The 13,147-nt window shown below is 43.8% G+C and overlaps 1 protein-coding gene across 3 annotated transcripts in view; it reads left to right on the top strand.

The window, feature by feature from the left end:
* Positions 1-333: 333 nt before the first annotated feature.
* The window catches only part of SCGN (secretagogin, EF-hand calcium binding protein), a 53,596-nt gene continuing 40,782 nt past the window's right edge, over positions 334-13,147 (top strand). The window contains exons 1-2 of one of the 3 annotated variants that reach the window (XM_040250054.1): positions 334-701; positions 1,579-1,649. In XM_040250054.1, coding sequence (XP_040105988.1) covers positions 620-701; positions 1,579-1,649 — 153 coding nt within the window. In that variant the 5' untranslated portion in view covers positions 334-619. The remainder of the gene's footprint in view (positions 702-1,578; positions 1,650-13,147) is intronic. The other 2 variants (XM_040250055.1, XM_040250056.1) reach the window with 2 other exon arrangements.

A 13,147-nucleotide genomic window follows, 5' to 3' on the forward strand; every position in this document is an offset into this window, starting at 1 on the left:
CCCTATACAATCAGAGCTCAGTAATTGCCTTTCGACAGTCTCCTTGCTTACTGGTAATCTATCACCACCATCACTATTACCCCTCTGTCCACCTCACCCCCACACTACATTTCTAAATCATCAGGTCCAAACACCACCTCTTTAAATGGGGGGCTCTCTCTAGAAAACCCCTTGAGACACACGTTTGGAAGGTAGTGAAACTTAAGGGGGATGCTTTCTCTGAGTGACACACAAGTTAAAGGGCAAGGAGAGTGAACCATGGACAAGCCAGAAACAGCTTTCTCCCTTTAGCGCTACAACAGACAAGAGCTCCCGGGTGGATCTGTCCAGGACAGACAGCACGTGGGGCGGGGCAACGCACTAGGAACAGGGCGGATTCTAAGCCCCTGGTTTCCCTGAGCTGCGTCCGCGGTGGGGGCTTGGGGACTGCACAGTGTCGCCAAGGCGCCAGGAGCCACCCTGCTAGCTACCCTCGTGCCCACCCCTCAGACAGGTGCTCAAAGCAAATCAGAGAGTGAAAGAAGCAAGCGAGGGTGTCAGACGATACAGTAAAGGAGTCTTGATCAAAGTTCTCTAGGGGTTCCTTTCCAGCCGGTGGCCGCGCTTCGTTGTCAGTACCATGGATAGCGCCCGGGAACCTACTCAGGGGAGCTTGGACGCCGCTGGCTTCTGGCAGGTCTGGCAGCGCTTTGACGTGGAGGGTGAGTAAAACAAGCTAATTGTTCAGTCTTGGTGAAAGGACCTCGAGTTCCCCCTTCCCCGTACATTTTCCCTGCAGCAAAAGTTGCCCTCCAGTGAGGTTAATGCAATATACTTAACAGACATTTGGTATACTGCAGTTGTACCTCCAGATTGTCTTGTGAAAGTTCAGGGTGGGAGGAGAGACTTGAATCCCACCACTCTTTCCCAATCTGTGTGTGTGTGTGTGTGTGTGTGTGTGTGGTGGTATAGATATCATTGTATATATTAGAGGCTTGGGGACTGACACCCGGGTATCTGAAGTCAGTTCTGGCTTGTTTTTACTCCAATCTGCTCATTTTCACACAGTGACTATCTGGGTAACCTCTTGTCTCTTAAAGAGAAGGTGAAATTTTTAAAAAGCAAATTTCAAAAAGACACTATCCCCACTCCACCAAAAATCTATTTGAAAAGAACTTAACATTTGTTTTGCCCTCATTAATAAACATGAAAATATCTAAAGATGTGTTTTAACCCTGAAAACTAACATTCAACACTTACATCTCTTAAACTTTTTGAAAACTGAAAAAACCTTGGGTTAGAGTTTATTCTAAACCTCATGTTTATTTCTGGATTAAAATTCATGAATAGCTCTCCTTTCTCCTTTCCCAAATATTTATATGAGCCCCAGCACAAAGCATTTACTCTTGACTGTGTTATTTGTTATTCAAATCCATGTCTTCTAGAGAAGATGTTGCCACATAGAGTTGTACAAAATAAGATCCATGGGGATTTTATAAATTTGAGATTGAAAACAAATTTAGATATTAAGTGTTAATTACTAAATTCCACATATTATATGTAAGTGACTATTATTTATGCACATCTTTTTGCATTTAGAAAAAGGTTACATAGAAGAGAAGGAGCTTGATGCTTTCTTTTACCACATGTTGACAAAACTGGGTGTTGATGTAAGTATACTTTGCCACTAAGCATTAATTTGTCTCTCAGTGAGTTACAAAAAGCATCCAAGTCGTATGTTGATTTGTATAATACCCATTAATCCCATCTGACCTCTTTTCTTCCTTGCATGCAATTTTCCTCCCTCTCCTAGCAACATAGAGGGATTTAGGTAGATTTTATAAGAGGTTCAACCGCAGCATTAGATGTGCTGGCCACTGACTTTTAGTGTGACAGCTGTCATCCACTATTTCAACTGTAAATTAAAACAAGTCTGTTTTGAATGTCTCCTTGGTTATGTCTCTGCTAATGGGTTTAAATCTAGAGATAAGGTAGCTCACTTTGTTCAAAAAGATGGAAAAGATGTTAAGAGTGTTAAGGTGCTGAGTGTTTAAGTGCATTGGATATTACTTGGACAGCAAACCACAAATAAATCATTTAGAATAATTTTTTCCATTATTCATTGTTAGAAAAGGTTAAACTTATGAAATGGTAAACCAGAAAATAATAAACATACTCAGAGCCCAAATATAAATGTGAACCAATCTATCAAGCATCTGTATCCTTCCCTGATGGTAAATCTGACCCTGAGAGAGGAAGATTAACTTTTGATGAGCCCTCTACTAAAGCAGAGGAAAAACACACACAGAGACGTGCCAGCATGGGGTTGGGAGAACCTGATAAAGACTTCATCGGGGGATGCATGGTAATGGGAGTAGCTCTGGAAACAGTAGCATTTTAAATGAATTGTGGTGATAGCTTATCTTCAGATATACTTCTTTGCATGGAAGAGTCCTGGAGTGCATGACACTTTCATGTAGGAGCCCAGTGAGGGGAACAAGCAGCTTGGAGATGGTGTTTCTGAGTTGGAGGGAGGGCAGTCAGCTCAAGATAAACAAGGCTGCCATCTGCCTCCAACAGCCACACAGAACTCTTGCTCTAATTTTCAGTCTCATCTCAGTTTCTCTCATTTTTCTGTCCATTTCTATTTCTTATTTTGTGTTTCATAGCCATCATCTTCCATCATCTCTTGACTTTCTCTGTGATTTCTGTCTCTTGTCTCTCTTATCTCTCTCTCGTCTTTACTTCTCATATGTCTCTCCACTGGTCTCTGTCTATTTATCCTGTCTTTAGTCTGTTTTTCAAGCTCTCATGGTGCCTTTCTCTCCCTCTCTTTTTTCTTCTCTCTTTAATGTCATGTCTCTTTGTCTTTCATTTCTTTTATCAATATCATTTTCTCTCCTTTTCTCTTTCCTTCCCTTATTTTTCTGCCTCTCTCATTTCTGCTTTGCTCCCCCTTACTGCTGGCTCAGATTGTAAAGAATCTGCCTGCAAGGCAGGACACCCAGTTTCAATCTCTGGGTTGGGAAGTTCCCCTGGAGAAGGAAATGGCAACCCACTTCAGTATTCTTGCCTGGAAAATCCCATGGACAGAGGAGCCTGGCAGGCTGCAGTCCATAGTTGCAACAGTTGGACACAACTGAGCGACTACGCATACTACTGTAAATGCAAAGGCTCATGGCATTCCAGAATCCACGCGTCTGATACCATTTTGTCAAACACGACAGGAGTATTTGAGGAAAACAAAAAGATGAAGGCAAAACCATTCAAAGCCTTAGAATAAACTGGATGGTGGAAAAAAAACAAACCCAGAGACTTGGAGAAAACAAGTCACACCGTGTGTGTGTGTGCATAGCAGAGTTTTATCAAAGTAAAAAAAGGGACAGAGAAAGCTTCTGACATAGACATCAGAAGGGGGAATGCTCCCCCGCCTCCTCCCAGCTAGTCTTATCAAGGCCTTATATACTTTTTTCAGACCCACTCACACAACACACATCTTAAATTAACAAGATTAGAACAATAGAAAGATCTTACAAGACCCACTCCTATAATATACATTTTAACATGACAGGATTAGTCAGAAGGTTCTTGTTAAGGAGAAACAAGTCCTTGAGCAAGATACATCGCTATATTGACTAAGACAAAGAAACGTAGAGAAGAACTTTTGTCCTTTTCTTGAGAATTCCAGACCCCTTTCTCCTCCTCGGGGACCCCGGGCTTCTTATCAATCTGCCTAAGTATTGACTTTCATTCTCCCTTTTTCTTTTAGGAGAAATATGTTGCCACGGGAAAGGGGCATCATTTTTGTTCCATAACCTCTTCCTGCCGTTGAGGGGTGTGGTCCCTAAAATGTTGCGGCAACATATTCTCCTAATCCTCATATTGAGGGTCTTTGATCGAGGGGCCCCAAGTAATAGTTGGAGGAGGTTATGGCCCTCACAGAAGCTTAGACAACCATTTGTAACTTAAAAGCTTTCAGATGGTTAGAAACAAACCTAGTTTTACAGTTACAGATGTAAGGCAAAATAGCCATTAAACCAAGTTAAAACCTAAACAAAATAAAAAGTCACATTTTGTCCACAGTTAAGGTACAATTATGTCATACCAGTCCATCTTAGGATTGTTAGATGTCATCACAGAGTTGAAGAAAGTCCTTTCCTTGAAGTGGAGAAACCCACCATGGGAAGTCTTCAATTGAGGAGGTGAGTGCTCCACAAACCCAGCAATTATGTCGATTATGGAATGCTTCATAGGAACGAGCCCAGGACAGGAAGGCATTGTCTTAAGGGTCAAACGGCAGACTCAGGACTTTTGGAGTCAGCAGAAGCAAGCCCACATAGATTCTCAGGCCCATCTCGGTTCCTGGCTCAAACAGCAGCTTGTTTGACTCAAAGGCTGGGTCAGGAGTTAACCTCCCAATAATGTCTGTTGAAAAGCTAAAAGCTGAGTCATATAGTCAATTTTAAGGCTTCAGGATCTATGACAATATCTGTACACAAAAACAGTCTGTCTTAGAGAAAGTCCCTTCTTCTTAGGGGCAGTTCAAGCCCTCATTAAAGCCATGGGTAAAACTTTAAGCCAACTGTCTTGTGTTTCCTGACTTAGCATACATGAATGTCTTTTAATAATGTCATTAGCTTTTCAAACTTTTTCTCAAGATTGGGGTCTCCAGGAACAGTGTGATATTCTACTCCTAGAGCTTTTGACACCCCTTGAGTTACAGCAGCTTTAAAGACAGAGCCATTGTCACTCTGAACTTTAGGGTGTAAGATCCCACTTATATCATAAGTCAGTACAGTAAGGTTTTGCCCATTCATTAACCTTGGGCTTTAGTGAATACTGCTTTTAATGTGAGAATAGGTGAGGGTCATTGAGCTTGATAATGACAGGAACAGCATTTTGTGCTTGACCCATAGTTTTTCCATCAGACCACACTCTAGGATTTACATTTTGTTCAATTAATGGGAGAGAAAGAGCAGGCTCCATATTCATGAAACAGAGGCCTAGACCTTGCTCAGTATATCCCTCCCCAGAAGTGGTGAGGGAGACTCTGGTATGAACAGAAACCCATGAGAAAATAGCACAGAGTCCCAGGTGCCACTTAAAGGATGACTGACATAATAATGTTTGGCTCATCCAGATAGCCCCATTTCGGTAGTGGATCAGGAGGAAAGTGGGCCAGGGGCTTCAGTGAGCACAGAAAAAGTTGCCCCAGTGTCCAAAAGAAATTGACTGATGGGCCCTCCACAGTTATTAATACCTGGGGCTCCTCAGGTGTAATTAGGACAGGAGCTTGTGTGGGGACCCCCTGGGAACCTTCAGTCCTGATTGTCTTGAGAGTCCAACCCCTGGGGCCTACACCTTGGAGGGCAGTCCCTTCTTTAGTATGGTCCTTTGCAGACCAGGAGCTAGAGGTGGATTAGATGCCTGAGGGCAATCCCGCTTGAGATGCCCCTCCTCTCCACAGTAATAACAGTTCAGGTCAGTCGCTCAGTCGTGTCTGACTCTTTGTGACCCCATGAATGACAGCACGCCAGGCCTCCCTGTCCATCACCAACTCCTGGAGTCTACTCAAACTCATATTCACTGAGTCAGTGATGCCATCCAGCCATCTCATTCTCTGTCATCCCCTTCTCCTCCTGCCCCCAATCCCTCCCAGCATCAGAGTCTTTTCCAATGAGTCAACTCTTCACATGAAGTGGCCAAAGTATTGGAGTTTCAGCTTCAGCATCAGTCCTTCCAAATGAACACCCAGGACTGATCTCATTTAGAATGGACTGGTTGGACCTCCTTGCAGTCCAAGGGACTCTCAAGAGTCTTCTCCAACACCACAGTTCAAAACCATCAATTCTTTGGCACTCAGCTTTCTTCACAGTCCAACTCTTGCATCCATACATGACCACGAGAAAAACCATAGCCTTGACTAGATGGACCTTTGTTGGCAAAGTAATGTCTCTGCTTTTTAATATGCTATCTAGGTTGGTCATAACTTTCCTTCCAAGGAGTAAGTGTCTTTTACTTTCATGGCTGCAGTCACCATCTGCAGTGATTTTGGAGCCCCCCAAAATAAAGTCTGACACTGTTTCCACTGTTTCCCCATCTATTTGCCATGAAGTGATGGGACAAGATGCTATGATATTCATTTTCTGAATGTTGAACTTTAAGCCAACTTTTTCACTCTCCTCTTGCACTTTCATCAAGAGGCTTTTTAGTTCCTCTTCACTTTCTGCCATAAGGGTGGTGTCATCTGCATATCTGAAGTTATTGATATTTCTTCCAGCAATCTTGATTCCAGCTTGTGCTTCATCCAGCCCAGTGTTTCTCATGATGTACTCTGCATACAGGTTAAATAAGCAGGGTGACAATATACAGCCTTGATGTACTCCTTTTCCTATTTGGAACCAGTCTGTTGTTCCATGTCCAGTTCTAACTGTTGCTTCCTGACCTGCATATAGGTTTCTCAAGAGGCAGGTCTGGTATTCCCATCTCTTTCAGAATTTTCCACAATTTATTGTGATCCACAGTCAAAGGCTTTGGCATAGTCAATAAAGCAGAAGTAGATGTTTTTCTGGAACTCTCTTGCTTTTTCCATGATCCAGCGGATGTTGGCAATTTGATCTCTGGTTCCTCTGCCTTTTCTAAAACCAGCTTCAAAATCTGGAAGTTCACGGTTCATGTATTGCTGAAGACTGGCTTGGAGAATTCTGAGCATTACCTTACTAGCGTGTGAGATGAGTGCAATTGTGCAGCAGTTTGAGCATTCTTTGGCATTGCCTTTCTTTGGGATTGGAATGAAAACTGACCTTTTCCAGTCCTGTGGCCACTGCTGAGTTTTCCAAATTTGCTGGCACACTGAGTGCAGCACTTTCACAGCATCATCTTTCAGGATTTGAAGTAGCTCAACTGGAATTCCATCACCTCCACTGGCTTTGTTCGAACTGATGCTTTCTAAGGCCCACTTGACTTCACACTCCAGAATGTCTGGCTGTAGGTGAATGATCACATTATCATGATTATCTGGGTCGTGAAGCTCTATTTTGTATTGTTCTTCTGTGTATTCTTGCCACCTCTTCTTAATATCTTCTGCTTCTGTTAGGTCCATACCATTTCGGTCCTTTATCGAGCCCATCTTTGCGTGAAATGTTCCCTTGGTATCTCCAATTTTCTTGAAGAGATCTCTAGTCTTTCCCATTCTGTTGTTTTCCTCTATTTCTTTGCATTGATCACTGAGGAAGGCTTTCTTATCTCTCCTTGCTATTTTTTGGAACTCTGCATTCAGATGCTTATGTTTTTCCTTTTCTCCTTTGTTTTTTGCTTCTCTTTTCATAGCTATTTGGAAGGCCTCCTCAGACAGCCATTTTGCTTTTTTGCATTTCTTTTTCTTGGGGATGGTCTTGCTCCCTGTCTCCTGTACAATGTCATGAACCTCGGCCCATAGTTCATCAGGCATTCTATCAGATCTAGTCCCTTGAATCTATTGTCATTTCCACTGTATTATTGTTAGGAATTTGATTTAGGTCATACCTGAATAGTCTAGTGGTTTTCCTTACTTTCTTCAATATAAGGCTGAATCGGCAGTAAGGAGTTCAAGATCTGAGCCACAGTCAGCTCCTGGTCTTGTTTTTGCTGACTGTATAGAGTGTCTTCACCTTTGGCTGCAAAGAATATAATCAGTCTGATTTTGGTGTTGACCATCTGGTGATGTCCATGTGTAGAGTCTTCTCTTGTGTTGTTGGAAGAGGGTGTTTGCTATGACCAGTGCGTTCTCTTGGCAAAACTCTATTAGCCTTTGCCCTGCTTCATTTTGTACTCCAAGGCCAAATTTGCTGTTGCTCCAGGTGTTTCTTGACTTCCTACTTTTGCATTCCAGTCCCCTATAATGAAAAGGACATCTTTTTTGGGTGTTAGTTCTAAAAGGTCTTGTAGGTCTTCATAGAACCGTTCAACTTCAGCTTCTTCAGCATTATCGTTTGGGGCATAGGCTTGGATTACTGTGATATTGAATGGTTTGCCTTGGAAATGAACAGAGATCATTCTGTCGTTTTTGAGATTGCATCCAGCTGCATTTCAGACTCTCTTGTTGACCATGATGGCTACTCCATTTTTCCTAAGGGATTCCTGCCCACAGTAGTAGATATAATGGTCATCTGAGTTAAATTCACCCATTCCAGTCCATTTCAGTTTGGTGATTCCTAGAATGTCAGCGTTCACTCTTTCCATCTCCTGTTTGACCACTTCCAATTTGCCTTGATTCATGGACCTAACATGCCAGGTTCCTATGCGATATTAAGTCCATCCCTTTTCACCTGGGTTTCTCTAGGCATTTTTCCTCAGGCTATTTCAGAGCAGATTTAACAGCCACTGTCGTGGCTGCCTGTTCTTTTTTGCCTCTTATTTTCCTCCTCAGATTCTCTACCATAATGGGCTGTCTGAGCCAGCTGTAACAGTTTTCCTAAAGACGGATTTGGTCCAAACACCTGTTTTTGTAACTTACAGCAAATACCTGGAGCTGAGTGAGTGAGAAACCTAACTTTTAAGATCATTCTTCCTTCTGCACTTTCAAAATCAGTAAACTTGTGGAGAGCCTCCCATAGTCTATCTAGGAATTCACTAGGAATTTTCTTCTTTCTCTATTCTATGTTAGCCAACTTAGCATAGTCTAAAGTCTTAGCGTGTGCTCACTTGAGTCCTTTAAGAATACATCTGGCTATGTGGCTCTGTTATTGCAGCCACTTGGATCCCAGTAGGAAGGAGGGCTATTTTGTGTTTCCTTTTCCCCTTGTCTCATGCTCAAGCCATTCATGTCCAGAAGTAGTAGCTTCCCCCGAAACTCAAGTTTTTGAGTCAGGAGTCTGTCCCAAGACATGCATTACATCTCACCAAGTAAGGTCATAAAGTAAAGTTAGGCCTGTAAAGTCTTCTAGGTACTTTTTGGATCCTCTAAATAGTCTCGGCCACAATTGGGACTCTTTGAAATTCTACCGAGACTGAGGCAACCCCTCCTAGAAGGGTTTCATGATTTTCAGCCTGTTCAGTTGGGAGCCCCAGATAAAGGGGCAAAGTAAGAGAACAGGAGGGAGCTAAAGGTTTCGCACCCAAATCTGTACCCTTGGGACATAGGTCTGGCATGTCTCGCAGACAGATAAAGAACACATGAGGCACTTCTACATAAGGCATTTCCCTTATTTTCTACAGAACCAGTCTAGTTGTAGAACAGTAATAATTGGGATCATTCAAAAGGTCGGCGTTCCCTGTCTTCCAAAGGATATTGTGGCCATTCAGTATCACAGAAGAAGATCAGACATATCTTTTTAAACTCTGGTGATCAAACTTGTACCAACATTAAAAAAAAAAAAATTTTTTTTTTTAAAGGAGTGGTTTTGGAACTGCTAGCTCCCATCTGTAAAAGAGAAAACAGTGGCTTCTATAGCTGTGGCTTTTTTTCCACCAGAAGTGTCCTTCCCTGGTTTAGATGGGGGTGTAGACAGACTCTCCAACCAAAGCTTTCCTTCCCTGGTCGGACTTAGTCTGTCCCTTACCAACACAGGCTTCTTACTCATCCCTCGCGGTTCTACCCACCAAGGTGGGGTGGAGATGCCCCAAGGGTAGGCCTGATGGCATCCCAGATTGATGTCCAGTTTCTCACCATTAAGACCTTTGTCTGATTTTCGCTCCTCCTCTGATGCCACCCAGGGTGGAGCAGAGTAGCCCAGAATGTTCCCCAAGCTAGGACCACTAGGGGGAGCATCCCCCTCCCATGTGCCTGGGCACATTCCCGAGCAGTCCTGACTGCAGTAGAAGCATTGAGTTATAAAGAGACAAACAAAAAACCCAAGATGTCTCTTCTGAGTGTCGCCACACCGGTATATGTGAAAGCAAAAGAGGTAGTGGAGGGTCGGACAGCAAAGAAAATGTGATTTTGTCTTCAAGCTACTAGGGCCAATCCCTCCAGTTCATACCCACAGATTCCACAAAAGGAACATCTAGGGAGTTGAGATAGAAGCCAATGGAGAGCTTTCTCTGGTCTGCTAAGAGCTAGCACTACCAAAGGAAGAAGCCCACTGTACTTCCAATCTGACCATATCTTGCAATTCCTGATCTGTGTCTTCAAAAACCTTATGGTCACCAGCAATGCTTCTACTCACACAGATCGGAGGCACAGGCATGACAAAGACTTACTTTTAGGACTCTGGCCCTTGAGGCAGACAGCCAAGAGAGTGATCTCTAGCCTGAGAGACGTCCCTGGAGCTAGAGCTCCACCTAGCTCCCAAACGTGCTCTTGTAACTTTCTGGCAAGGCTTGCCTAAGCCTAGCAAGGCTAAGCACTTCCATACATGGGGTCTAAGTAAAAGTACACAATAACAACATGGATCACAAGTCCCTTGAAAGTCTATGACCCAACAGATTAGATTAGTAGTTCTAATTTCCCACGCCATTATGAAATGGCCAAAGAGACCAGGAAAAGCTGACCGAGAAAGGGAAGTTCAGTCCACACGCTTTGCCCGTTTTTGGTCGCTCCCCTCGCAGGGACCTTGGGTGTCTCTTGGCATTGGCAGGTCGGTATAAACCCCCGACAAGGTCCCCTTTGTGGAGGCTGCCTTCAGTCATTACAAGACCCTGTGAAACCACAGAGCAGGGGTCATCACTTGCTTCACGCAGGGTGTGTCATTCACTCACAAAAGCACACTGAAGAGTTAGTCAAGTAAAGCAGGAAGTGTGTATACTGAGAAAGCAGAGAGGCTAGAGCTCTGAGTGTTCTTACCTTGTCCTGAAGATCCCCGACAAGCCCCCAAAATGATAGCTTACAGTGAACAATGCCAGATTTGTGATCACCGAGGAAGGTTTAGCTTTGGGACCAGGGACCAGGCTTGATCACTCAAGAGCTTTTGTGTAGCACAGTTTTATTAAAGTAAGAAAACGGACAGAGAAAGCTTCTGACACAGACATCAGAAGGGGTCAGAGAGTGCCCTCCAAGTCACATCTTTTCAGAAAGCTTCTTGCTTTAGTGATTTAAAGAAAAGGAAAGTTGCTCTCTTTTCTGAATACTGAAAACTGAAACTAAATACTCTCAGTACTGAAAGTATCTTATTTTCAGTCATGGGGTGAGAGGTGGGACTACTCAAACACTAGGATCTGCTCTAGGGTGGGGACACGGCTGTCGTCTTCTGGGGCTTTGGCTGACATTAGAAGCAGTGTTTCCATTAGTGAGGGAGAAGACGGATGCCATCTCCCATAGCTTGGCTGTTCTTACTTCACCCCTGCCTCAGATCCGGTTTGGCCTCACCTTCTCACACATGCACAGGCATGGTCCTCAGAGCAAAGGAAACAACAAATGACTTGCCAGTGTCCTGGGCAACTGTGTGCCGTTCAGGCATTCCTGAAGCCAGAGGCGGAGGGGTTGGAGGTTGCAAAGTCCTTAGGCTAGTGGAAATAAAATTCTGATGTGCCTAAGAATTACATTTATTTGTTAACATGCAAAGCCCCAGGTCCCACCTCTTAGGTATTTCAGTACATTTGGGGTTTGCTTAGGATCTTGCAATTAAAAGCACCCTAAGTGACTCCACATCTCCTTTCACCCTCTGTTCCCTTCAGGGACAGTACACATCAGGGAGGGGGTTGTGATATAATCAGGCCAGTCCTGCTGAGCTGTGGCTGTAGCCCCAGGCACCTCTCCTCAGCTCCTGGCGAGGGAGAAGACTTTTGGAGCCAGGGGATAAGCTGTTTAAACTGTTAGAAGTGCTGTTGTCTGCCATTGCTGCCTTTCAAATTTTGGAGGCATCCCCTCAGGGAATACAGCTACAGGGACCTTCACTGGGCACTCCATGCTACTGGAACAACCACGATTCAGGAAACTGTTCCTAATTCTGGACTTTTTTTTTTCCTGCTGAGAAATGAGAAGACCCTAAGTACGTCCTTAACAAGGCATGTTCCTCTCAGCTGAGGGACAATCACCATTTGTGACACCTAATTCTAATCAGTGATGCCCCCGTGAGTCCAGAACCACCAGCAGGGAGGCCTCCATGACCGGGCAGCCACTCACTCTGGTGTTTAGACATGGCGGGCAGTTCATCAGAGGCCTGACTAGGGCTACTTTCCTCCCTTGATTAGCGAGTCACACAGACCTGGGGAGAAGGAATTTAAGATTTCGAACAGCAAGCTGCCTGCTAGTCAATCTCGGAGAACAAGCAGCTTGTAATGACCTGCTCCTCACAGCCTCTGAGGGGACTGACTTCATGGAAACAGCCACTCTTGCTGCTGGTTGTTACTATACCCACTGCATTGGTCCCTCCAACTTTTTTTCTTTTCAAATGCTCAGAACTGCCTTTGAACTAGGTCTAGATCTAGCCAGTCTGTTGCAGAGCATCACTTTTGGGGGCTGTGTGCACATTTTTCATGTACAGATTGCCACACATGCTGAGACTCTCAATGCTTCATAGATGCTAAGTACCCTCTTGGGACTTAGAGTCTCAGAGAAGGTGGGCGGGGTGGGTGCTGATTGGACATAACAACAGAGGGAACCCTAGGCTGTCTTGCTTTAGGTTCAAGGGATAGTCATGGACTTTGCGGTTAGAGGTCTGAGAGGACAAGTCAAGTTCTGTGCCTTCAAACTAAAGGCAGAAGACCAAGCCAAAATTCAAAGTGCAGACCCATCTTCTTAAACGATTTCTCTGTACGATACACATACACACCCATACAACAAACCAACCACAGTCAATGGTGCCAAGACTAAAGAGGCTAATCTCTCTGTACTTAGAGGAGTGTCAGATGAGGAAACCTGGTTGGCAGGAATACCATGACAGTATTAAGGAGAGTCAGTTTAGTGTAACTGATCTAGTCTGGAGTCTAGGAATCTGGCACTGTTTGGGAGTGTCTGTGACTCTCAGCCTCTGCATTAAAATACATCTACAGTCCACTGATGAAGAAGAATTTAATGTGTGGAAAAAGCTGTACAAGGAAGGGATATGTCACATCTTTGGTAGTTCAATGATTACTTCTTTGGTTTCCTCTTTAATTATTTTCCCCTTCTAATTATTATCTTTTTTTGGAGAGTCCAAGATTAAGAGAATGAACTATGGCAAACTGAAGGCCCAAAAGAGCTGGACTTTTCACTTAAAAATAGAACAAAATGTTCTTGGGAAGAAAGTTTATATGTTCACTATAATACAAT

This window comes from Oryx dammah, unplaced genomic scaffold, assembly GCF_014754425.2.
Source record: "Oryx dammah isolate SB20612 unplaced genomic scaffold, SCBI_Odam_1.1 HiC_scaffold_11, whole genome shotgun sequence".
NCBI classification, from domain to species: Eukaryota; Metazoa; Chordata; class Mammalia; order Artiodactyla; family Bovidae; genus Oryx; species Oryx dammah.